Source organism: Palaemon carinicauda, chromosome 3 (assembly GCF_036898095.1).
Source record: "Palaemon carinicauda isolate YSFRI2023 chromosome 3, ASM3689809v2, whole genome shotgun sequence".
NCBI lineage: Eukaryota > Metazoa > Arthropoda > Malacostraca > Decapoda > Palaemonidae > Palaemon > Palaemon carinicauda.
In genome coordinates, this window is record NC_090727.1 from 192207610 (window position 1) to 192234475 (window position 26866).

At 39.1% G+C, this 26866-nt stretch overlaps 1 protein-coding gene across 3 annotated transcripts in view; it reads left to right on the forward strand.

Moving 5' to 3' along the window:
• Positions 1-26866, forward strand: part of LOC137638826 (sodium/mannose cotransporter SLC5A10-like) — a 92969-nt gene that overhangs the window by 46712 nt on the left and 19391 nt on the right. For all 3 annotated transcript variants that reach the window (XM_068371216.1, XM_068371217.1, XM_068371215.1), the window contains 6 exons: positions 3711-3825; positions 5437-5527; positions 8872-9014; positions 9861-9987; positions 13738-13873; positions 20141-20244. In XM_068371216.1, the coding sequence (XP_068227317.1) occupies positions 3711-3825; positions 5437-5527; positions 8872-9014; positions 9861-9987; positions 13738-13873; positions 20141-20207 (679 nt within the window). In that variant the 3' untranslated portion in view covers positions 20208-20244. The remainder of the gene's footprint in view (positions 1-3710; positions 3826-5436; positions 5528-8871; positions 9015-9860; positions 9988-13737; positions 13874-20140; positions 20245-26866) is intronic.

Here is a 26866-nt window from a genome sequence, read left to right on the forward strand (position 1 = left end):
TCTTTTGGCTGGCCGCCCACTCTTTTCGCTCCCCACCCCACTTTTTAACTTGGACACCCAACCTTTTAATCTGTGCCCCCCCCCCTTTTTTTTTTTTTAATTATGCCACTCCACTCTTTTGGCTGGCCACCCACTCTTTTGGCTGGCCACCCCACTCTTTTGGCTACCCACCCCACTTTTTAACTTGGACACCCAACCTTTTAAGCTGTGCCCCCACTTTTTAATTATACTACTCCACTTTTTCGGCTGGCCACCCACTCTTTTGGCTGGCCACCCCACTCTTTGGGCTACCCACCCCACTTTCTAACTTGGACACCCAACCTTTTAAGCTGTGCCCCCAGTTTTAAATAATGCCACTCCACATTTTTGGCTAGCCATCCACTCTTTTGGCTGGCCACCCACTCTTTTGGCTGGCCACCCACTCTTTTGGCTGGCCACCCACTCTTTTGGCTGGCCACCCCACTCTTTTGGCTACCCACCCCACTTTCTAACTTGGACACCCAACCTTTTAAGCTGTGCCCCCACTTTTTAATTATGCCCCTCCACATTTTTGGCTGGCCACCCACTCTTTTGACTGGCCACCCAACTCTTTTGGCTGGCTGGCCACCCCACTCTTTTGGCTGGCCACTCCACTCTTTTCGCTACCCACCCCACTTTTTAATTTGGACACCCAACCTTTTAAGCTGTGCCCCCACTTTTTAATTATGCCACTCCACTCTTTTGGCTGGCCACCCCACTCTTTTGGCTGGCCACCCCACTCTTTTGGCTACCCACCCCACTTTTTAACTTGGACACCCAACCTTTTAAGCTGTGCCCCCCCCCCCCCCTTTTAATTATACTACTCCACTCTTTTGGCTGGCCACCCACTCTTTTGACTGGCCACCCACTCTTTTGACTGGCCACCCCACTCTTTGGGCTACCCACCCCACTTTCTAACTTGGACACCCAACCTTTTAAGCTGTGCCCCCATTTTTAAATAATGCCACTCCACATTTTTGGCTAGCCATCCACTCTTTTGGCTGGCCACCCACTCTTTTGGCTGGCCACCCACTCTTTTGGCTGGCGACCCCACTCTTTTGGCTACCCACCCCACTTTCTAACTTGGACACCCAACCTTTTAAGCTGTGCCCCCACTTTTAATTATGCCACTCCACATTTCTGGCTGGCCACCCACTCTTTTGACTGGCCACCCAACTCTTTTGGCTGGCCACCCCACTCTTTTGGCTGGCCACCCACTCTTTTCGCTACCCACCCCACTTTTTAATTTGGACACCCAACCTTTTAAGCTGTGCCCCCACTTTTTAATTATGCCACTCCACTCTTTTGGCTGGCCACCCCACTCTTTTGGCTGGCCACCCCACTCTTTTGGCTGGCCACCCACTCTTTTCGCTACCCACCCCACTTTTTAACTTGGACACCCAACCTTTTAAGCTGTGCCCCCACTTTTTAATTATGCCATTCCACTTTTTTGGCTGGCCACCCACTCTTTTGGCTGGCCACCCCAATCTTTTGGCTGGCCACCCGACTTTTTAAACTGGCCACCCGACTTTTTAAGCTGGCCACCCCACTTTTTAAGCTGGCCACCCCATTTTTTGGCTGCTCAATCCACTTTTTGGCAGGCTACCACAGTTTCTAAGGTGACTAACCCACTTTTTGGGCTGGCTACTCCCACTTTTCTAGTTGGCCGTACCCACTTTTGTAGCTGGCCACCCCACTTTTGTAGCTGGTCACTCCCCCTTTTTGGCCGGTCACTCCCACTTTTTAAGCTGGCCACCCCACCTTTTAGCTGGCCACCCCACTTTTTAGCTGGCCACCCCACTTTTTAGCTGGCCACCCCACTTTTAGGTGGTAACTCCACGTTTTAGATAACCAACCCACTTGTTTGGCTGGCTACACACACTTTTTATCCTGGCTACACCCACTTTTTATCCTGCTACGCCCACTTTTTTGGCTGGCTGCACCCACTTTTTTGGCTGGCCACACCCACTTTTTTGGCTGGCCACACCCACTATTTTGGCTGGCCATCCCATTTTTGTAGCTGGCCACCCCACTTTTGTAGCTGGCCACCCTACCTTTTGGCTGGCCACTCCACTTTTTGGCTGGCCATTCCACGTTTTGGCTGGCCATTCCACGTTTTGGCTGGCCACTCCCCTTTTCAGCCGGCTACACCCACTTTTTTGGCTGGCTACACCCACCTTTTTTTGCCTGGCCACCACACTTATGTAGCTGGCCCCCTACTTTTTGGCTGGCCACCCCCCTTTTGTAGCTGGCCACCCCACTTTTGTAGCTGGCCACCCTACCTTTTGGCTGGCCACTCCACTTTTTGGCTGGCCATTCCACGTTTTGGCTGGCCATTCCACGTTTTGGCTGGCCACTCCCCTTTTCAGCCGGCTACACCCACTTTTTTGGCTGGCTACACCCACCTTTTTTTGCCTGGCCACCCCACTTATGTAGCTGGCCCCCTACTTTTTGGCTGGCCACCCTACCTTTTGTAGCTGGCCACCCCACTTTTGTAGCTGGCCACCCTACTTTTTGGCTGGCCATCCCACTTTTTGGCTGGCCATTCCTCTTTTCAGCTGGCTACTCCCCTTTTTATTCGGCTACTCCCACTTTTTGGTTGGCCCACCTAATCTATTTCGCTGGCCACCCCGCCCTCTTTAAGAGTTGCTCCTCCACTTTATAGAAACCATTCCACGATTTAGTTGCCCAAACTCCATTCCTTTCCTGTATGCCAATTCCTTTCACTGTTAACTTTTACTTTATGGTGCAACTGCAATGCTTTCCCCTAGATGTGCCTTCCTGATGAATGGACTCCCCTGTCCACAAGGCCTACATTCTATAGATCCAATGTTATGTTTCACTTAGGTTATGTCAATTATCAAATAATTGCAGATTCCTTTCAGAGTCGATAACTATGATTTTTGTGGTGGCAGCAATTTGACTCCTTTCACTCTCTGCATTTCTTTCTTTTTCTGTTTATCCAGATTAAAATAAATTCTGTTCGTAGGTTCTTTACCGCAAAACCCATCTGCAGAAACTGGACTAAGACAAAATTTCAATTAACCACCATCTTATGAATCCTTGTTTTATAGAAGAGGTAAATAGTTTTTTCCTGGATGTCCAGCCAACTTTTTTAAGAATATATATTTATTATACAGACAGCCTGATCCTTTTTTGTGGATTGTTGTTAACAACCTATGAGTATGTGAATGGATATTCAGACGATTTTAATTTGTTCCAGTTTCCATAGCCATTTTTTACACAAAATAATAGGTGGACTATTCGTTTTTTATTTTTTATTTTATGCCCATTTTTATTTATCTAGAGATAGATCTTATGTAGTATGGCTCTCTCAAACTCGCTCTCCCTAATTTTGTGTAGATACCACGGTGACTATTATGTAAAGGAATGCACATTAATTACGCATCAGTAAGGGCGGGTCTTTTGGGATTTGACAACTACAATCAACCTCGTCTGCTCCCCATGCAACTCTTTGAAAAGTCTCCAGTTACTGACGTTTTTTAATTCGATAAATGGGATAGTGTTGTTTACATCCTTCCCCTATACTTCTATTTGTTGGTAATTTTCCTTAATTAGAAGCTTTGAGAGCATTTTTTTTTAGAACCGTTTCTTAACCAGAAGCCTAAACACGTCTAGAGCTGGAATAGTTAGAAGCCATATTTTTCTAAATTCAATCTTTATTTTTGCAGGAACACCGGCAAGTCGCAACTGTTTGACTACATCAACATGGTGATTTCATTCTTGGCTTCTCCAATCTGTGTTATTTACGTCGCCGGTGTTTCTTGCAAAAGGCTCAATGAAAAGGTAGGTTACCACAAAATTTTAATAAAGCTGTGCTGTGTAGTCTTTGGAAAAAGTTAGCAAATACTCTGCAGCTTCATTTGATGACATCAAAAAGTAGAAAATGTATTACGCTTGTCTTCCTTAATAAGAAAAGAAAGGTTGTCCATATGAGCTTTTAATTCTCGAAACTTTTTCAACCAAAAACAATTTCATCTTATTTTGACAAGAAAGGAACTTTTCAATAAGAATTTTCTAATGATTTCAATCTACAGAAGGAAGAGTGATCCCCAAATTGAAGTTAAAAGTTCCATTTTTTTTTCTATTCGAGGACTGCAAGTATTTTATGTGAACCGCGCTGATGCAAAGGATGCCCAAAGAGACAAAAATGCCCTCCCCTCCGCCCCCTCCCCCCCCTCCCACTTTATGAATGAAAATGTTTATTGCAAAACAAAAAGTGAGCCGTCAACTGAGCGCAGTGTAATAGAAATGTCAAAAGTAACTGCCCCCCCCCCCTCCTCCCACCCTTAAGGGATATTATGCCACCAGTTCCCCTCGAGCAGTACTCTGTCAGCTACTTAAACATTCTTTGCAGCTTCCTTCGATCCCTACCTGCACTTGCATTGTATCATTCTACTTCACCTTCGTTGCCTCTTCCTTTCCTTTATCTTTTTACATTAACTTCATAATGTAACTTCAATGTTTTCCTCAGTTGCACTTCGGCGCCGAATAGCCTGACAGGTACCAGTACCTGGCTATATAACCCAAATTAATAAATCCTATCGAAAGGAAAAGATTTTTGCAAGTGATGTGAGCCTATTATTTCTCCCATGCATTGTTAATGTGATTTTTAGAGTAACTACTACATGTAGGATTAATGCTATTTAGGAAATTCGTTTTTGTTGAACTTCGAAATAGATTTTCTCGTTGGTCACCTAACCAATGATATCTCCTAATTTCATTAAATGATAGGCAACAATAATAAATTAGTTTTATTATCATATATTTAACGTAAGCAAAACAATGAAACAGACAGAAGTTCAAAGATTCAATGTATTGGAATAGTTTATTTAGCAAAAATGAAAATATTACTCTTATCTCAACTTCTGACTGTATTAACTTAATTTCCGCCATTGTTATTATTTCCGCCATTGTTAGTGTTTGAAAGATTATTGTTTCATTTTTTGTTTAGACCTGATACCCAAAATTTAGTATCATTGCATTAGTAACGTGACTCTTCAAAGAGAAGGATATCGATATTTTTTAGCAGGATTCCTATGCTGAATGTTGTTCTACATAATGCTGTGCCACGTTTCTACCAAATTATTCGTGCATGGGCGTTTTAGAACTAGTTTACCTACTTACTTTAAGGGCTGCTTTTCTGGCCCTATACAGCAGGGGAACCCTACTATCTACAGGACCTCCACAAGTCATTTCATCACGTTCGTTCGAAAGCATTCAACATTTCACACCGCATATTGCTCGTTTATTGTGGAGGAAATGAGAGGAATGAAATATACAAATCGAATACTATAGTATGAATGTAATATTTCTCTTTGGGATTATTCTGGAATATTGCCCTTTCGCCAAAATCTTATGACCAGTATTAAGGTAGGATTACTTTGATTTTCACAGGGAGCCTTCTGGGGACTGATGGTCGGATTGTTTATGGGAATCATCCGATTTGTCGCAGAATTCGCATATGACGTTCCCGCTTGTGGATCAGGTAAATTGCTTTATTGTCTACAGTACACCAGGTACACGATTTCTTGTTATCGTTTAAGTAATGTCAGTAAGCACAATGCTAGGCTTTTTTTTCAGAGCCAATTTCATAACTTATTCATTACATCTTGAGAACTTCTTTGCTTATTACAATTAACGTGATGCATGATACATAACTAATCTGATATTATTTAAAGTTAGTTGGGTACTTCAAAGGGGGATTCGAGTAATCCAACCTTTTTTTTTTTTTTTTTTTTTTATTCAGCCTACTTTCCTGGACCTATCACGTAGGGGAAAGGGAGCCCTACTCTCTATAGGACCTTCAAAATCAGTTTGTCGTATACATTCCTAGGTATTTTGCATATCATTCTGCATAACTAATGTTTGTCAAACATTATCGAAGCACTTAGAGAACAAGAAAGTCTCCAATTTCTTCATGAACGAAATATTTATCATTTATCAGTTCTCGAATTTGAATTGTTTAATTACTAAAAGATTGAATATATACATAACCGCAGTTTATGACATCCTTAGTATCCATGGCCAGTATTTTCTACTAACCTCTTCAATTTCAAATCATAAGCTTTGCAATTTCTAGAATTAACTATATGATCATCTAGTTTGTTTAGCTTAGTGCAATTTATACATTTTATCTGTTGTGCATTATATTCCTCAATGGCGTGATTTCCTGAACATTTCATGCACACTTTATCGTGTCTTGAATTTGCAATCTTTTTCAAAATGTCCATATCTTGGACAGTGGTAGCATGTGATCACGTGGTACCTATCACTATGTTATAAGTACCCCATTACAACATAACTTTGTCAAAATTATCATAAGTAGCCTTCCGAACTTCAAGATAACATTACTAAAAGTAGTGGGTAGTCCCACCGGCAGCACTTTTCTTGAATACCAGACTTAACTTTTGTTCTACATTTTTAATCTGGTCCAGGCAACGATTCCTTTGAATTAAAGCATCTAAACATCATCTTCAGCATTGTATACTCCAAAATGTTATCTAGTCGTGGATAGTGCCAGAGCCTCTGTACCATGGTCTTCCAGTGTCTTGGGTTAGAGTTCTCTTGCTCGAGCACAACTATTTCTCTTCCTCTGGTTTTGTTAAAGTTTTATAATTATTTTGAGATATTTATTTTAGTGTTACTGTTCTTGAAATATTTCTATCTTTTTCTTTTCATTACTGTCCTATTTTCCCTGTTGGAGCCTTTGGGCTTATAGCATCCTGCTTTTTCAACAAGGGTTGCAGCCCAGCAAGTAATAATAATAATAATAATAATAATAATAATAATAATAATAATAATAATAATAATAATAATAATAATAATAATAATAATAATAATAATAATAGGTTTTGATTTTCCAGTTTTTCTCGTTTTGGTTTCTACAACAATGGTTTGAATCTTATTTACTGCTTCATCTCTGATCTTCTCATCAGCAAAGTTTATAATGACATTTCCATTTGAAGTTGGCCTCTTATTAAGAATTGGTATATCCTTTAGTATATTTTCAACCTCATTTTTTCTCTTGGTGATTGTAGTTGATGCTTTATTTGATTTAAATTTTAGTGGATTTTTTCTTAACTGTGTCAGCACATGTCATTTCCTCAGTGTTTTAAGTGTAACTTGATTGATTCCATATTCTTCTCTAGATCATCTACCTTCTCAGTAAGATCGTTTGCTGCGACTGCAGTTAAGTAAATTTGCTTTACTTACAGTATTTTACTTTTCCCTTTACTTTTCTTGAATTTTCTTGGAATTAAGTAATAATTTGCAGAGTAGTTTGGGGCACCATAGAGGCTTAGTTATTGTAATATCTTGTGTTCGGAGTAGTGTTCTTGGTCCACCACCTTTCATACTATATACGCATGTGGTTTGACTTGGGAAACAATCTCGTTGCATATGCAGATAATGTTACTGTTTGCAAGTATTCCATCTCCAGATGGGACACCTATGGTTGCTGAATCCCTTAATAGAGATCTATCTAATATTAGTTCATGGTGCAAATTACGGGGCATCAAGTTCAACCCTAACAAAACTCAAAGTATGATTGCAAGTAGGTCGAGGACAGGGGCTCTTCTTCATGCAGATCTTTGCTTTGACAATGTCTATTTAAGTACATGAAACTTATTTAGGTGGGATTCTTGATTATATTTCCTTTTGAGAAAAGCATTCGGTCTGTCTCTTCTTCAATTCCACAAAATAAATTTGCTTGATGAGTAAGTTTTTTACCATTTTCAGCGATCAGTCTATCCTTAAGAAATGCTTTAATGCTTTCATTCTAACTTGCTTAGAGTATTCATCTCCTGTCTGGTCTTCAGCTGCTGACTCTAATCTTTATTATTACATAGGCTATCTTATTCTTGATCTGGATATCAATCTCTGGCACAGTCATTCAGTTTGTTTTATATGCATGTTATAAGAGATTTATTTTCAGAAATTGAGAATATCCATTGCACTTGGATCTTCTCAGACTCTGTCATCTTGTACGTAATACTAGATGTGCAGTTAATAACTATTCTGCATTCTCCATCAATAGGCAGATTATTATTATTATTATTATTATTATTATTATAAAAGTACTTTCTGAGCTACAACACTAAAACCAGGATACAATAAGCCCAAGGATTCCAAAAGGGAAATAGCCTAATGAGGAAAAGAAATAAGGATACAAATAGAATAGTGTCCCTGGGTGTACCCTCAAGCAAGTGAACTCTAACCTAAGACAGTGGAAGACCATGGTACAGAGGCTATGGTACTACCCAAGACTAGAGAACAACTGTTTGATTTTTGAGTGTCCTCCTAGAAGAGCTGCTTGGCATATCAATTAGTTTTATTCCAATTGTGACCAGATGGTGTAATAATCTTCCTAACAGGCAGTCTGAACAGTGGAACATCAGAAGTTAAAACATTTTGTAAAAGGTTTTCTGTGGAGCAGGTTGACATAAGTCTCCTTTTATAGTTTATATACGACTGGTCTGGTTTAAGGTTTTTACAGAACTTGAAATATCAGATTATTTGATTATTATTTGCACATAGTTTAATTTGATTTTCCCTTTTTATGGGATGCTTTGCTTGTTGGAGCCTTTATGCTACTAGAATTCGGCCATTCCAAGCGAGTTGTAGCGTGGCTAATAATAATAATAATAATAATAATAATAATAATAATAATAATAATACTTTGTTTTTGGACCTTTTTTTCGCAGAAACGGGTCTGTCTTTTCCTTTTATGCTTTAATGTTATTCTAATTGAATAGGGCTCTTCAAGAGAATTCTATTTTGTTGCTTTCATTGTACATGTTGAACCACTCCTCAAAGCCACTTTGTTTCCAGGTGTTCCAGACCCAAGACCAGAATTGATAAAGAATATAATTGGAGGGGTTCACTACCTTCATTTTTGTGTGTTGTGTTGGATTGTTACTTTTGTTACTGCATTCTGCGTTTCTTTCGTAACCGAACCTATCCCAGATGAATGCGTAAGTAATAAATAAGTATAGAACACCATTATGTAACTTAAATTCTTTTAAACTGGTTGAGTTTTTAGATAGATTTAAGGATTTGAGCTACTTATGCCATACTTTTAATTTCATCCAGCACCAAAGTGCTTCTTGGTTAAAACCCTGGTTATACTGAAGTAAAATTTCAAAGATCTTGAACAGCGAGATGAAGAAGAGAAAAAAATTAGAGGTAAAGTAAATAAATGAGCTAAAGCATGTGTAAAGATGATATATTTGGGCATATAAAATTAGATCCTGAAATGAAAGTTTCTCTTTTTTCTTAAAACTAGTAGAAAATAAGGGGTGTAGAAGATAGATTAGTATTTGTTAATATAACATCTGAATATTTCCAAAGTTACTATAGAGGCTGAAATCTAATGACACCTGTCACTAGAGAAACAAAAATTTAAGAATATATGTAATTAATGCATATGATATTCGGATAGTGAAAGGATAAGGTGATCAAAGTTCAATTGGAAGAGAATATGAAGAATGCCTGAACAGAAATTTATGAGTGAATGGTTAATTTTCTCTCCACTGTTCAACAATTCAATAGTTTGAATTACTATATATTGAGTGGTACGAAAGTGTTTTAAAAACATGTCTACAATTTATTGTATGTGAAAAAGTTTGCAGTTTCACATCTTACTCATATCAAATAAAACATTTATCATGGACTACCCAGGGGGCTAGCATTTTTATAACCAATTTATGTATAGAGTTATTGATAACAAGACTAGTGGGCGTTCCACTTGTCTTACAGTAGTTTCTTGATTAATTTGCAAGAATGCAACTAGTTTGATTTGCGTTTTGTTTATTCCTCAGCTGTATCGAGTAACTTTCTCTAGTCGTCTCGATCCAAGAGTAAGGCGTCCTATTGGGAAGGGCATGGATTCAATTACGCAGGAAAAAGTAAAGTGTGCTCCTGAAAATGGCATCCAATTGACAGAAGGTACCAGTAGTTTTGCATTTTATTATCTGTGGTTTAATATTTGTTGTTTTCCTCTTATGGTGGGCATAAAACTGTGATATGTTAAGTTAAATTTCATACATCTGTGATCTGTGATGGTACATTTCATAAAGTTGTGATCTGTGATGGTACATTTCATAAAGTTGTGATCTGTGAGGGTACATTTCATACAGCTGGGATTTGTAAAGGTACATTTCATACACCTGTGATATGTTAAAGCACATTTCATATAACTGTGGTCTGCAAAGGCATATATTATACAGTTTTGATCAGTGAAGGTACATTTCATAAACCTGTGATCAGTAATGCTACATTTCAACAGGTGTGATCTGTAAAGATACATTTTATACAGCTGTGATCTGTAAAGGAACATTTCATTCATCAGAGATCAGTAAAGGCACATTTCATACAGCCTTGATCTGTAAAGGCACACTTCATAAAGTGGTGATCTGCAAAGGCACATTTCATACATATGTGATATGTAAAAGCAAATTTCATACAACTATAATCTGTAAAGGCATATCTTATACAGCAGTGATCTGTAAAGACACATTTCATACAGTTGTGTTCTGTAAAGGCACATTTCATACAGCTATGATCTGTTACGGCACATTTCATACAGCTGTAACCTTTTAAGGCATACTGTATTTCATATAGCTGTGATCTGTTAAAGAACATTTCATACAGCTGTGATCTGCATAAGCACATTTTGTAGAGCTGCATTCTGTTAGGGGACGTTTCATACAGCTATGATCTGTAAAGTTACATTTCATACAGCAGTGATCTGTTAAGTCACATTTCATACAGCCATGACCTGTAAATATAGCTTACATATCATACAGCCATGACCTGTAAATATAGCTTACATATCATACAGCAGTGCCCTTTAAAGGCACATTTGATACAGATGTGGTCTGTAAAGGGACATCTCATATAGGCTTGGCCTGTAATGCGGCATTTCATATAGTTGTAATCTGTAAAGGCATATTTCATACAGTTCTTATCTGTAAAGGCCCATTTCACAAATCTGTGACCTGGAAATGTACCCTACATATCAAAAACCCATGCCCTATAAGGCATATTTCATACAAAAGTGATCTGTAAAGGTACATTTCATACAGCTGTGCCCTGTAAAGGCACATTTCATACAGCTCTGCCCTGTAAAAGCACATTTGATACAGATGTGATCTGTAAAGGCCCATTTTATATAGCAGTGATCTGTAATGACACATTTCATACAACTGTGTTCTGTAAAGGCACATTTCATACAGATATGATCTGTTATGGCACATTTCATACAGCTGTAATCTTTTAAGGCATATTTCATATAGCTGTGATCTGTTAAAGAACATTTCATACAGTTATGATGATATAGGCACATTTCACACAGCTGCAATCTGTTGGGGGACGTTTCATACAGCTGTGATCTGTAAAGCTACATTTCACACAGTAGTGATCTGTTAATGTAGCCTATATATCTTACAGCAGTGCCCTTTAAAGGCACACTTGATACAGATGTGGTCTGTAAAGGGGCATTTCATATAGGTATGACCTGTAACGCTGCATTTCATACAGTTGTAATCTGTAAAGGCACATTCTATACAGTTCTTATCTGTAAAGGCACATTCTATACAGTTCTTATCTGTAAAGGCCTATTTCACAAATCTGTGACCTGTAAATGTAGCTTACATAACAAAAACATGTGCCCTATAAAGGCACATTTCATATAAAAGTAATCTGTAAAGGCACATTTCATACAGCTGTGCCCTGTAAAGGCACATTTCTTACAACTCTGCCCTGTAAAAGCACGTTTGATACAGATGTGATCAATAAAGGCACGTTTGATACAACTGTGATCTGTAAAGGCACATTTCATATAGCTTTGACCTGTAAAGGCCCATTTTATACAACTGTGATCTTAAAAGGCACATTTCATGCACTTGTGTTCTGTTAAGGCACATTTCATACAGCTTTGATTTGTTAAGGAACATTCCATATAGCTGTGATCTGTAAAGGCACATTTCACACAGCTGCAATCTGTTAAGGTACATTTCATAGCTCTGTGATCTGTAAAGCCACATTTCATAAGAGATCTGTAACTTCATATAGGTGTGACCTGTAAAAGAGCATTTTATGCATTTTCATCTGTAAAGGCACATTTCATACAGCTCTTATCTGTAAAGGCACATTTCATAAATCTGCGACCAGTAAATGTAGCTTACATGTCATACAGCTGTGCCCAATAACGGCTCATTTGATACAGATGTGGTCTGTAAAGACCCATTTCATACAGCTGTGACCTGTAAGTGCGCATTTCATACAAGTCTGATCTGTAGAGGCACATTTCATACAGCTCTTATCTGTAAAGGCACATTTAATACATCTGTGACCTTTAAATGTAGCTTATATATCATACATCTGTGCACATTTCATATTGCGGCGATCTGTAAAGGCACATATAAGAGCTGTAGCTCTTATATGTAAAGGCACATTTCCTACATTTTTCACCTGTAAATGTAACCTGCATATCATACAGCTGTGCCCGATAAAGACACAGTGGATACAGATGTGATCTGTAAAGGAACATTTCATCCAGCTGTGATCTGTAGAGGTACATTTCATACAGCTGTGACCTGTAAAGGCACATTTCATACAGCTGTAATCTATAAAGGGAACAACTGTGATCTGTAAAGGTACATTTGATACAGCTGTGATCTGTAAAGGCATATTGCCTAGAGGTCTGATCTCTAAAAGTATATTTCACATAGATGTGACTTGTAAAATACAACTGTGATTTTTAAAGGTACATTTCATACAACAGTGATCTGTAAAGGCACATTTTTACAGCTGTGATCTGTAAAGGTACATTTCATACAGTTGTAACCTGTTAAAGCACATTTTATGCAGTTGTGTTCTATTAAAGCACCTATCATAGAGATATGATGTGTAAAAGGTACATTTAATACAGCAGTGATCTGTCTAGGCACATTTCATGCAGTTGTTATCAGTTAATGTACACTTCATACAGATGTGATCTGCTAAGGTATATTTCATACAGATGTAATATATAAAGGTACATTTCATAAAACTGTATTCTGTTAAGGTAAAATACATGATGTTTCATCTAAAGGATAACTCTCATCGCAATTCCTTATGGTTGGCATAAGGTTAAATATAAAAACTATAATGATGGTAACAATTATAGAAGTCCTTTAAGCTAGATGGATATTCAAAGCTTCAGAAAATATCCATGGGGTGAATTTTATCGAAAATACAGAATGCATGTTTTCGTTCAACCATCTATTATTCTATGACGACTTTTACCCTTATAGAATAGTTTTGTGTAGTGATAAGAATTTTATGATTGTTTTAAAACAAAACCCTCTAACTACAGTTTATATAAGACCTTTATAATGTTTTTGTTTTTTCTAAAGTGGCTTTTTCATATTGCTTATAATAGTCTTAAAAAATTCACCACCCTAAATTATTGCCTAAATATAGTAATCCATCAAATAAGATTTGTAATTTGCCTATACTACTTTAACCTAAAGACTGTAATCAGCTGGAACTGTAATCAAATCATAACATATTTGTGTTTAACATCAATTACAATTTATCAAGTAAATGTTCATGTAGTACTTTATACTAGTACTAGTTGCATATGTCTTTTTTTTTAAATTTCCTCATATTAGTTTTATAAATATATGGTAGTTAACTACTATACACTTTTAGCGGGGTCATCTACCAATACGTGTTCTGCGGTATCCATAATCAGCACAGAAACATATACAAGCAAATGTGAAGTGACTGAGGAACAACGGGCAGCGGCTGCTGCTCATTTCCTGCGGGAACCCCCATTTTGGAACAAGTGAGTAATTTTGGCTTCTAGTATTTTACCCATATTCTCGTCTGTAACTAGTAGAGATTTAAGTTTCTGTAAACAAAAGTACAGTGCTTCCTATAACACATCCAGAATTTCATTTTTGCGCATGTGGAGAAATTTTATTGAGTGGGAACTTGTTTTTCGAGGAATGTCTCCTTACAACATCCTACAAAGATCCACAGGGGAGGGTAGGAGCATTAACATTCAAGGCCACAAACACCCTGGTAATAACTTTGGTGATGAAGTTCACAAACCTTCAATCTAAACAGAAAACTGTACTCTGTCCAGAGGCCTAGCAACCCTACATGTGAAAAAAGTAATTTGATTGCCTACTTTAGCTTTATCAATTCTAAAGCTATCCCACTACGGCTCTGTTTTTGCCCCGTCCCAGGGAGTAGGGACCCTAATGAGATGCTGGACAGGAATTCTACATTATGAATGGAGATGACAACAATGGAGGGGAGAAGCGGTGTATTAAAGTAAATAAGTGGTGGACTACCCTTAAATCTGTAATCTTTAGTGTAGATGCAACAGTTCCATCTTTGCTTAAACCAAATGGCTCTGTCACTCAGTGTCCAAATGAAAATGCAACTCTTTTGGCAGATGTGATTGACAGTAAGCAGAGTAATGAGAAGCTCGAACTTCCTCATTCCTGTTTTCCTGAGGTTAAACTATTTAGTTTAGCTTTTCGATCTCGTAAAATTAAAGCTCTCTCGATGGACCTTGATGCTTATGGAGGTGTACATCCAAATGGTATTTTTCCTTTGTTTTTTATGAAGACTGTAGATTTCTTAACTCCAATGTTATCTGTTATTTTGTGCAAGTTAGCAAGAAGAGGAGCTCTTAGCACTTGTTGGAGCATTGGTAATATGTTTGTGGTAGCTCAAGTCCAACTGATTACCACCCAATTTTCATAACTCCTGTTTTATCTAAAGTTTTTTAAAGTCTTTTAGCAAAACGTCTTAATAGGTATGCTGATGGTAATCATCTCTTCCCTAGCTTGCAATTTGTTTTTTGTAATGGCCTTCGAGCATGTGATACCCTTCTTACAGTCTCCAATGCTATACAGAAATCCCTTGATTGTGGTCAGGAAGTTTGTATGATTGACCTTGATTTTAGTGCTGCCTTTGACCGTGTTAACCATGAGGCCCTTGTTTTCAAACTCAAACAGTTGGGAGTGGGTAGGTCGTTTCTTAGCATCATTATTGAATTTTAAAGCAACCAATCGCAAAAACTACCTATGAGAGCAAAAACATGTCGAAAAGCGCATGGGCTTATGAGACAAAAAATTTGCATTAAATGTTGAAATAACAGGTCAAGGCTGACACTAATTTGACATGGTTTCAGAGTTCCGGGTACACTAAGGTAATCACCAAATTCAGAATCTATAGGCGCACGAGGCAACAACTTGACTGTAAAAATGCACTCTTGTAGAGGCTAACAAACATAGAATTTCCCTCATACAGAGGTTAAACTCAAAATCTTTTTGCGAAAAGGGCAAAACACAAAATCTACTTACGGAAAGGACAGATAAATAAACATTTACAAAGCGGACAAAGATATATTCCCTTACACAGAGGTAAACCCACATCTCTTCACATGGATGATAAACATTGTTTCTCGCAGAGGCTAGACACAAAATTTCCTTACGCAAAGGACTCGACACAATTTTCCTCACACCGAGGACGAACTAACTTTCCCCCACGCAAGGGATAAGGCCAAATCTCTTCGCACAGAGGACAAACACCAAATTTTTCCCAACACACGGGATAAAGATTAAATCAATGTTGCTTTTATAAGTGGTAAACAATGGAGTTACAAATGAGACTACCTAGTTAATGAAAGAAAACACGCAGAAAGTTACATGCCTTATTTTAAACAGTAAATAAGAACAATCTAGTTTGGGTTGTAAACAAGATCCGCCATCTCGGAACAAAAGGGACTTGATGAAATTAAGTTTCTACATCACTTGTAAGAAAACTTAAATTACAGTGCACTAATTTGCTTTGTTGGACAAGGACATGTGCTAGTGATATGGGGAACGTTAGCTGGAAAATTAGGGAAGGTAAACTGCACGAGGGAAGGTAAACTGAGGTACAAAAAGATAAAAATTTGATGTTAAATGACAAAGTTAGATGACAGAACTAGATAGACCGATGCTCTCGTCGAGCAGTAAATACAGACGTCTGAGCAACACAAAACCTTAGTTCAAGCAGCTTAGAACTTTCTGGCTATGAACGGAACCCACCACAACATGAAGGTGACTGGATTCGATACAAAATGAAGTGCTTGCATCATGTTGTAGAGAACCTTTAAACAACAAATGAACCTGGTTACTCTGTTTTTCCTTACAATAAGATCATAGTGATGACAAATCTCTCTTCCCAATTCAAGTCTGGGCTTTACACATTCGACAAACTGACTGGTGCATGTGAATTGGAGTAATATAGCGAGGTACTTGATGCTTAATCCAGCTGATTTATGTTACTGCTTCATAAGTCAAAGGTAAATGATCCGGTTCGAAGGACCACTCGTGTGGAATATTTTTATTTTTTGAGTAGGAACATTTGTTTCAGGAATGTCTCCCTACAACATCCTACAAAGATCTCCAGGGTAGGGTAGGAGCACTAATACTTAAGGACACAGACACCTTGGAAATAACTTGGTGATGTAGTTCACAAACCTTCACTCTAAATAGAAAACTGTACTCTGTCCAGAGGCCTAGCAACTCCACATGAGGAAAAAGTAATTTGATGGCCTACTTTAACTTTGTCAATTCTAAAGCTGTCAACAATCTAATGTTCTATTTTGACACCATTCCATGGACCCCAGTGAGATGTTGGACAGGAACTTTACATTATGAATGGAGACAATGACAATGGAGGGGATCTTTACCTTCGAAGTACTGAAAATGAATACTACGTCAATCGCTAACACACTATTACCTTTAAGTTATTTAGATAAATTACTCCTTTCAATATTTCGGGTATGCTATGCCGACATTGAATATTTATACTAAAGACGCAATCAATGAATAAAGGGAGCATAAATACGAACAGGTATAAATAATCTAATCTAAGTACTTTTATTACAAATGTCACGTGTAATTGGACATGTCAATGTTGGCAGATAATTAAAACCCATCAATAAAGGTAAAATAATAATGAAAATATTGTTGTTCTAGTCTCAAAGTCTTATGCAATGGCAAATTATAAAGAATTGAGGTCGGACACGTGGACCTGTGACCCAAGAATGGACCACTCTAAAAGCAAAAATATGTACACAAAAGTTTATATTATAATTCCCACGCACTCTTCCCAAATTGTATAAAAACCCAGCAATGCTAAATAACGTGAAAATCTAACTCTGATCTAAGCATGAGGAAAATTTTAAGTGGCCAGATGTTTAACCTGCACTCCTCACTCAAGTTCTTGGAAAGCCCTTTTCCACAAAATGGCCGCTGTGGATTGTTTGCACCTTTCGTTGAATTGGCTCACCCCTTTGTTTTCCTTGCTTCCTGGTAGATCGAGTATAGCTGGCACAGTTCCCAGGCTCGGATCTTCCCCCTATCGCTCTCTCTCTCTCTCTCTCTCTCTCTCTCTCCAGCCGACTGGACACCAGAATTCCTCCTCTGCTTGGTGAGGAGTTGGGCATGTTGGGGTGAGCCAGAGGGATGCAGATTGACCGGTGCGGTCACAACGGCTAAATACTCAGGTAACTTTCAGGTTGCATGGCCGTTACCGTTACCTTGGTTCAGCTTCCAAATAGGTGAGGCCTGCAGTGTTTAAGATAACGCAGTTGAGGTGTCATATTGGGACTTTCTGGCAGGGCATTGTATTATTGTAAGGAGCGAGTTGGAGGCAGGGTTTTGTACAAAATACAAAGAGAAATCTTGCAGTTCTAGGGGAACATATACACAAAGTAATCCTACCTATTCTGGCAGGCTAAAAATTTTTAATTTAAATGAGTAGGCCTAATTAGCAATGTACTGGTGGGATGGGCATACATCTTGAAAATAATTCAAACAAGAATTAGTACTGAAGAGATAAACTAAGCTGCTTATAAATCGGCAGTACTAGAATTATATTCAAAACCAGTGTAATAACTTATCTTGACACTCATTGTTTAAAAAAAAAGAATCGACGCACGTAGCGTAACTTTTGTCTTGCGTTTCTACGCAGTGACGTCACGAACATGACATTGTTCAGTGAAAGCAGTCTTCTTAGGTTTCGGTAGAAGAAAACGTAAAAGTGCGAGAGCGAATATTTTAAGGGTAACTACTATATTGAGAGCGAGACCAAAATACACAAGGAAAGAAGAATAGTGGAGAAAATTCTTCACAGAGCATACATGTCTAAGAAGTAGTAACATCATAAAAATTGTTTGGGTATCTATTGAGAAAGTGGTAAATTAATCGATATTTGTCATTAAATAAATAGGAATATTACAGCAACTGCAAAAAGCAGCACTACATTGTCGGGGCACTTGTTGCTACTATGCTGTATTCCAAAGTGAACGGATTAGATATCTGTTCACAATAATTTGTCTGACTTCTGCTGAGCCGTAAAAACTTTTCTAAGACTGTATTAAAATTTCTCGCAAAGTGGAACATTGAAAACTTGCTATAGCTTTTCTTCATGAGCCATGAAGGATTTTCTTTTTCTACAAAAGTGCATAAATTTTATCATTTGCCCTTTCTTGCAACAATGGTTTTCAGCTGCTGGATCTCATATTACCTAGTTGGACAAAAAACTTACGATCTATTAAATTTCTCACACCACATCTGCATATTGATCACTGACATAGTTGTTCTGTTAGTTTGTTGTGGATGAAGCTATCATAAGATTTTTCATAATTCTGACCATCCCTTGCAGTCAGATCTTCACAGACTGCACCATCCTTAACTTAGTACTAGATATGTAGTTACAATTATTACACCCTTGCTTCCTCCATCATAAAGACTCTATACTATGCAGTTGTAGGTGGAACAGGATGATGCGAATCCCTCTTCATAGTTTACGACATGTCTATTTCAAGTTAGAGATATTAGGATACTTTATCATTCGTATCAATTACTACTCATATATAGTTTATTTAATTTTTAGCAATAGTTTATTTCCTTTCCTCACTTGTCTATTTTTTCCTTGTTGGAGCCCTTGGTCTTATAGCATCCTGCTCTTCCAACTAGAGTTGCAGCTGAGCAAGTAATAATAATAGCCAACTAAACATCAGTATATTTGAAATTGTTGATGAAGTTCAAGGCTCATGTAGGGTTCTGCTCCTGGTTATATCGTGTTAATCAGAGCCTGGGTCTTACACAAGGTAAGGCAATCTATACAGACAGACAGACAGACAATCTAAGCAATTAGAAAGAATAAATGTAAAAGGACAAACATGGGAAATTCTCCTTTTCTTGTATTAAAATACAGTAATCCTTTCACTTTGAGGCCCATGAAGTAATTGGCGACTACTCTTCGATATGACCTCCGAGAATTGAGAAGTGAAGTGACCCAGAATTTTAGGCAACCAATCATTTAATCTTTGCCATTTCTCATTTGATAAATCCTTTTAAGGGTTCTTCGGTATCTCAATCCTTGCACTAAAAGAGGAATTTGGCTAACTAGTTAAGCCTATTACAAGCTTCAAACTGATAAACCTAACTGACTCCACTTTTAAACTAGGGAAAGTGTTGCATAGATTATTTTCTATATATAGGGCCTAATTCTTAAAGTTGCTCTATTAGTCAAAAAAAATATTTTGTAAGTTTGTTAGGAACTAAAAGCATGGGAAATGACATTGCTAATGTTTTATGCCAAAAAAAATCAAGTGGAAAATGTTGTTTATAAAACTTCTAAATATGAAACATTTTAATAGCATTCCAGTAGGAAATATATGGAGCATAATTTTTTTTTTTCAAACTAATAGGGATATGGATTTAGTGTATAAGAATATGCTACAGCTTGAGTTTGCAACTTCTTGACACTACATAACTAATTCATATGGAATAAATTTTGGTTAATTCACTCTGCATGATGCTTGCTTGTAACTGTCTACACTTGAAAATTCAATTTGCATTTTTTTACATTTTAAAGCTGTATTAAACACTGATAAAAAAGAATATTTTCCATTTAGTACATAGCAGCACTCAATATGGAAGTTAAATTTTTTGCATGTTGCCATTATTCTAATTGGATAAGTAAAATTGTTTTATTAATTCATTTCAACTATATTCTTGTATTTTTTTTTCTACAGGATGATTAACATCAATTGTGTGATCTGTCTTACTCTAAGTACCTTTGTATATGGTTTCTACGCTTAAATTGGTACTGGACATTTCCTCAGTACGCTGGAGAACTGTAAGTAAATTAAAATCTTTGAACCTTAGTTACATATATAAAATTATTTGGATTATGTGTCGTCTATCTAAAAAAAAAAAAAAACAATTTGCAAGCAATTTGTAATTTTTCATAACTATACAAACCCTAGTCCCTTACATAGGGGAATGATAACAGTGCAAGCTGGAATACAGCAGTTAAAAGAAATAACTTGGTGTAAACAACTGATCGGTAGTTACTGGCCCAGTTGCTGAGAGGAGATTGCTTCCCTACTTGCTCACAGGCAACTTGCTTTCATTGCAGCTTGGATTCATTCTGGGGTTGGTGCTGGTGGGCAACTATGAGTAAGGGACTCGGGTTTGTATGGATGGGGAAAAATACAAATTACCTCCAAGTCTGTCATCTGCTCCCATACATATTCAAACCATCGTCACTTATATAGGAAACTCATATTTGGGTCGGCAGAAGTAAACGTTTCATTATGGTTGTGGTGGCCTATGTGGTAACGTCCCTGACTGGTGATCGCCAGACTAGGGTTTGAATAACGCTCAAACTCGTTAGTTCCTATGGTCGCTATAACCTCACCATCCTTATAAGCTAAGGATGGAGGGTTTATCGGAGCTTACAGGTCTATCTGCTAAGTCATCAGCAGCAGCCATTGCCTGGCCCTCCTTGGTCCTAGCTTGGGTGGAGAGGGGGCTTAGGCACTGATCATATGTATATATGGTCAGTCTCTAGGGCATTGTCCTGCTTGATGGGGCACTGTCACTGTCCCTTGTCTTTGTCATGGGTGGCCTTTAAACTGGCTTAAAACTTATCCCGGAAACTTAAAACTCTGTATGTTAATGCTGATTAGTTAAGCATCTATGCAACTTGTGCACTAGAGGTTCAGCAAACACTCACAGGTACATGACCCTGGCATCAAGAGTTGTTCTCGAGCTGAAAATTGTGTCATAAGACTTGACTAAAAGTTCATAATAGATTTGCGTTTGCCCTTCCAAGTGTCATAATTATGAATCATGGGTTTGCTTGTCTTGTCACACTCCCCCTCGTAAAGGAATGCGGGGAAAATACTCTAGTGTACTGAACTATATGTGAGCATAGAACAGTAACACGTTGAGTGGGGCTTACCTGCACCAAGATCCAGTGCCAGCACGCTATAGACACTTGATGCTTTACCCCACAAGAAGGGAAGATCAAAAGGAAAAGGAGGGGCCAGTCACTCTTGATTTTTATCAACCCAGCCACTGAGGGGGGAAAGTTGAAAGGTAAAGTACACAGGACAGTTGTGAGACCGGGAATGGTGTATGGAGCGGATACGTGGGCAATACAGAAGACAGAAGAGAAGAAGGATGTGGCAGAGAGGAGAATGTTGAGATGGATGTGTGGGGTGACAAGAAGAGATAAGATATGGAATGAGGTAATTAGGTGTACCACAGGAGTTAGAAAACTATCAGATAATTTCCAAGAAAGTAGACTGAGGTGGTATGGTCATGTCATAAGAAGAGATGAACAGTATATTGGGAGGAGAGTGATGGAAATGGAAGTACAGGGAACGAGAAGGAGAGGGAGACCAAAGTGAAGGTGGGTGGACTGTATTAAGGATGACCTTCGATCAAAGGGATCAACCGGTGATGAGGTGTGGGACAGAGGTAGATGGAGAAAGCTTACCAGAAACATCGACCCCACATAGAAGTGGGAAAAGATGTAGACAAAGAAGAAGGAGAAGAAGAAGAAGAAGAAGTCACTCTTGATTTTTATCCCAGAATTGCCCATAACCTTTGCCCTCAATCCAGATCTAATGATCCTATGAAAGGAGCCGAGGTAGCTATACCACCTCCTGTGCTTCTACAACAGACCCTAGAATGAAGGTGTCTGGGTACATGTGAATCACATCCCACAGGTAATGGGTAGTAAACATATCTGTATGATTCCATATCCCAATCTGAAGAACCTATGCTAAAAAGACTATTCTATTTTTATTTTTTTTTTACTTAGTGGAGCATTTTTACTTAGTGTAGCATCAACATATCTGTTCTGATGTGTTCTGGTTTGAGGCCTTCCCATTGAGGAAGAAGAGGGAGGTGCAAGGGTACGACCAATGACCTCCCATAACCGAGAAGAAATGGTGCTCTTTGTAACGTTTTTCGTTACCATACCCGTACTAATGGATATGTGCTGCAGGTTTAGCATGATTTCTTGAATTTGCTTGAGACAGCAACCCAGAGCTCTCACAGAGCACAAAAGCAAACAATCAGAATCATAGGATACCTCTTGAAGGCTGGCAACCTAAAAAATAAAAACCTAGGATCCAGAACTGACAAAATTGAACGAGACCTGAACAAGACCAGGCTCCAACCCCTTGAATGAGTGATGTCAAAAGAGAGACCATGAAACTCGCCAACACGTTTAGCTCAACCCAAAGCTAACCGATAAACTGTTTTCAGGGTAAAACTTCTATCAGAGCCATGTTCCAACAGCTCATAAATTGGACTTTTCAATTAGCACAAGACTTTCACCACGTTCCATGGGAGAAGTCTCACATTGACTGGAGGGCAAGTCTGTTCGAAACTTCATATGGCCATAGAGATTCTATTGAAGAACAAATGTTCACTCTCTTTAGTCGAAAGACTAAGCTTTAGGGTGAGCGATTGACTTTTACCCCTGAAATGGAGGTAAAGGATTAAGTCAGCTGTGGAATAGAAGTTATGAGTGGAATAGAAGCTTCAAGAGGAGGGATAGCCCTCGTACAACACCAACCATAAAAGATGGCCAACTTGGTCTGATACATGGAGGGGGGAGGAATGGTAAAGGTACCCAGACATCTCACGTGCATCTTCACACAAAAAGCCTTTCTTAAAGAGGAGATGCTTGTTGACCTCCATGCGTGAAGCTGATGGGATGCCACTACTGTATTTCGTGGAAAATCCTGGCATGTGGTTGGCGCACTAAATTGGGAAGAGGTGGCTATTCCCTCAGAATCTTTTTATCAGCAGAAGTAAAAAGTATGGATACCATTCTACTTGTGGCCATTTCGGGGCCACAAGAGTCAGATTAAGGATGGGCATTACTCAAACTTAATTAAAGACTCTTCTGATGAGGGAAAAGGGTGGAAACAGATGGGAGACGAGGCAATTCCATGGGTGCTGGAAAGCATCCTAAAACATGGCTCTTGGTTCTGGAATTCGAGAGCAATAAACTGGGTGTTTTGGTAAACCCAACAAATAAAGGATATCTGTCACTATCTGAGTAATCAAATACCATGCTGGACCAACTGCTTGAGTCCTTCTGCTCAATGTATCTACACTACATTCTGCTTGCTGTGAATGAAGAAATCTTATAAAGCAATTGAGCTGAGATCCTCCCACTCAATAACTTCTATTGCTAGTTGACATAGTCGAAGTGACATGGTACCTCCCTGCTTGTTGACATAGGTCACGACAGTAATGTTGTTGCTCATCAACACCATCGAGTAACTAGAATGAAAATGGAAAAGTGGTGAAGGGCCAGAAATGCTGACTTCAGCCCTGACATGTTGATATGGCTCTGGCCACCCAGCAATGAACACCCACCCAGCACCATTTACTGAAGGAGGTGTGTGCCCCAACCTTCCCTGGGTGCATCAGTGAAGAGAAGGAACTTTGAAGGCCAAACTTGGAGTGCGACTTTTTTACAACAGGTTTGAGCCATCCAACTACCAATGTACTGGAGATCTCTTCTGGCCTCCTACCCTATAGGCACCAGTGAGAGGGGCTGGATGAGATACTGAGACCATTGCCCTTTCAACTCCCACTGTAGTGAACAAAGGTGAAGACGACTGGTCAGCACCACATGTTCTAAGGACGTGAGATGTCAGAGGAGTCTCTGCCAACTATTGTGCAGGTAGATGGGACTGTCGCAAGAAGGATAAGTAACACTTTTGATGAGAGAGATTCTGTCCTGATATGGGAAGATTTTTTTTCAGAGAACTGTGTTGATGTCCATTCCGACTTAAGTCAGTTTCTTCTTGGAGATACTAGTGCAAACTTCTTTTGATTCACCACAATCCCCAAATTGTAACAAAATGAAAGAGAAGGATTTCCACTTGATTCGCTGTTAATAGCTAGTCACCTAATTAGAGGGGGAGACATATGAGTTGGCATGTGCCCATGCTAAGAATAAGATGAACACTCCGGTGAAAACGTGCGGAGTCCTTGAGAGACCGAAATAAAACACACGGAACTGGTACACTTTATTTGCGACAACTACCCAAAGGGATTTCTTGGGAGGAAAGATGCACTGGAATCTGAAAGTAAGCATCCTTTAGGTCAATTGTGATCATGAAGTGTCTATGGGCTTGATTGCTTGTCTTACTGTGACTGCAGTCTCCATCTTAAACGAGGTTTGAAGGACAAATTCGTTCAGGGGTGAGATTGATGACTGGTCTCCAGCCTTCACATGCCTTCTCAACAAGAAAGTGGACTGAAGCTTGGTGAGTCGTCGTTGATATCTTAGAGAGAGCCTTTCTCCAGCATGTTCTGAGCTAATGCATGGATGGCCATGTTTTAATGAACCTAGGCAATAAGATGATGTTGTAGGTGGACGAATCGATAGACAGGGAGAGTTGAAAGGTACCTGGAGGAAAGAACATCCATCGTCCATTTCTCCGTTCGATGGGATCACCACCTCCTCCCTGTGAAACGTAGGCATCCTCCCATAGGTTGCAACACTGGTGTTGTCGCTTTAGCCTGGACAGAGGAGGAGGATGGTTGTTGCTGTCAAAAGCGTACCGTATGCTGGAGGAGCAAGTCCTGGCTATCCTTGCTCCATCACTGTTGTGGTTTCCACTTCCTACGAAGGGAACAATGCAGGACCCTTAAGTGAAGTTTTTTGCAGTTCTAACCATTCTCACCGGCTGATGCTCCTCACGAATCTTGTGGCTATGGAGTCATAGTATTTGAGGACCAAATTAACCCACCGATTCAATGCCTAGGTCATTAGGAATTTAATGGTTCTAGTGACAGTCATCATTACATCCCTCATAGCTTGTTTGTCAGGATCTGCAAGATTCTCAATGTTGATTAAAAAGCAAATTGCTCCTGACCAGTGGTCCAAGCAAGATGCCACTTGGAGGGTAGTCATGGCTGTAGCCTCCATAGAATAGGATCCTGCCAACGAGAAAGAAATCAAAGACGAGGCCAATCGATCTGACGAGACCCTAGTGTCAACTTGGCAACTGCAGATTGCAACGAAAGAGGCAAAGAAAGGGCTCCAAGAGTCCTGTAATACTTCCTCTGTTCGACGAATGCTGGAGGAATGAGGCGGGAGAACTTACCTGCCTTCAATGAGTCCTTCCTTGCAGAAACCTGTTAGTCAACCTTGTCTAGTATTGGTGTAGCCAGTGTGGACCATGAAAATTATACACGAGGCCTAGAGCTCCCGGTAGTTCGGAAAAGATGGTCAATGGCTGCCTTTCTGGCCCTAGGTGAAGAAGAGGGTGGATTCCCAGGCTGTCGACCCTTTAGATACACTGGAGAACCTGGAGGAGAGTGGTGTCTGATTTGCCCTTTTCTGTATCCCAGGCCTTGCGAACTGTTGGATTTAGAAGGATCTTGTCATAGTAGTCTGAATCTGGTCCATAAGCATCTTTCTTCTCGGAAACCGTAGATAGCCGGCTCCGAGGGGGTCAATGTCATTGTCTTTATCGTTTGATCAAAGTGAGGAAGTAGAGGAGCTTCAGTGCTATCCCTGTTCATTCCCAGTCTTAGAATCCTGCAGCCAAGGGTGAAAAATGACTAGAGAAGAGGGTTTGTAACATTATGGTCCAGAACCTGACACAAGTCTCGGTTCCTTTATCCTCCGATGCTGAGATAATGTACATGCACTATCTCATGGGAAATAAACAGTAAGTGTTCACCTAGGTAATCTCCCTCCTTGTGTCTCCTCTGGGCAAAGTCACTTGTGATCTATTCCTATTGCGCCGTTTGTGCAGATCAATGAATCTGGGATCCATTTGGGCGGGAACTGGTGGTTTATCAAGAGGTTGTCTTTTTCTTATCAGTTTCTTTTTCTTTTTAAAACCATCCTTACTGTCCTTCCTTCATTTGAAGTGGCTATCCTGGAGGGTATTTAGCCTTGCATGGTGTATCGACTCTTCCATGTTAACCAGTTTTTCCAACTTTTTTTTCTATAGTATATTGGTTTGATCAGATGCTTTATTCATATTTCTGGGCATATTTTTTTTATCATTCTTATTAATTTATTTCTAAGTATGATGTATCCTTTTTATTCCCATTAATTCTTATGCTGTCTGGATACAATGAGCAAAATCCAGGACCAGTACATCCTAAATTCCGTCAATGCCATCTACTGTGTTGCAATATTCGTGGTCTTCATGCAAATATTCAAGGCCTTACAGTTGTGTCCAAGCAGTATGATATCCTTTTGTGCTCAGAAACTTTGGTATCTAATATGAGGAACTCATCTGGGCTCCTTATAACTGGTTTTAAGTAGCCAATAAATTTGAAACGGGATGCCATTCCTAGGGCTAGGGGAATGGTGATGTATATTAGGGGAATGGCAATGCATATTAGGACTGAGTACCCTGCTTCTCATAAGTCCTGCTATGAATGTGGACGTCATGAGTCTACGGTAATAAAAGTTT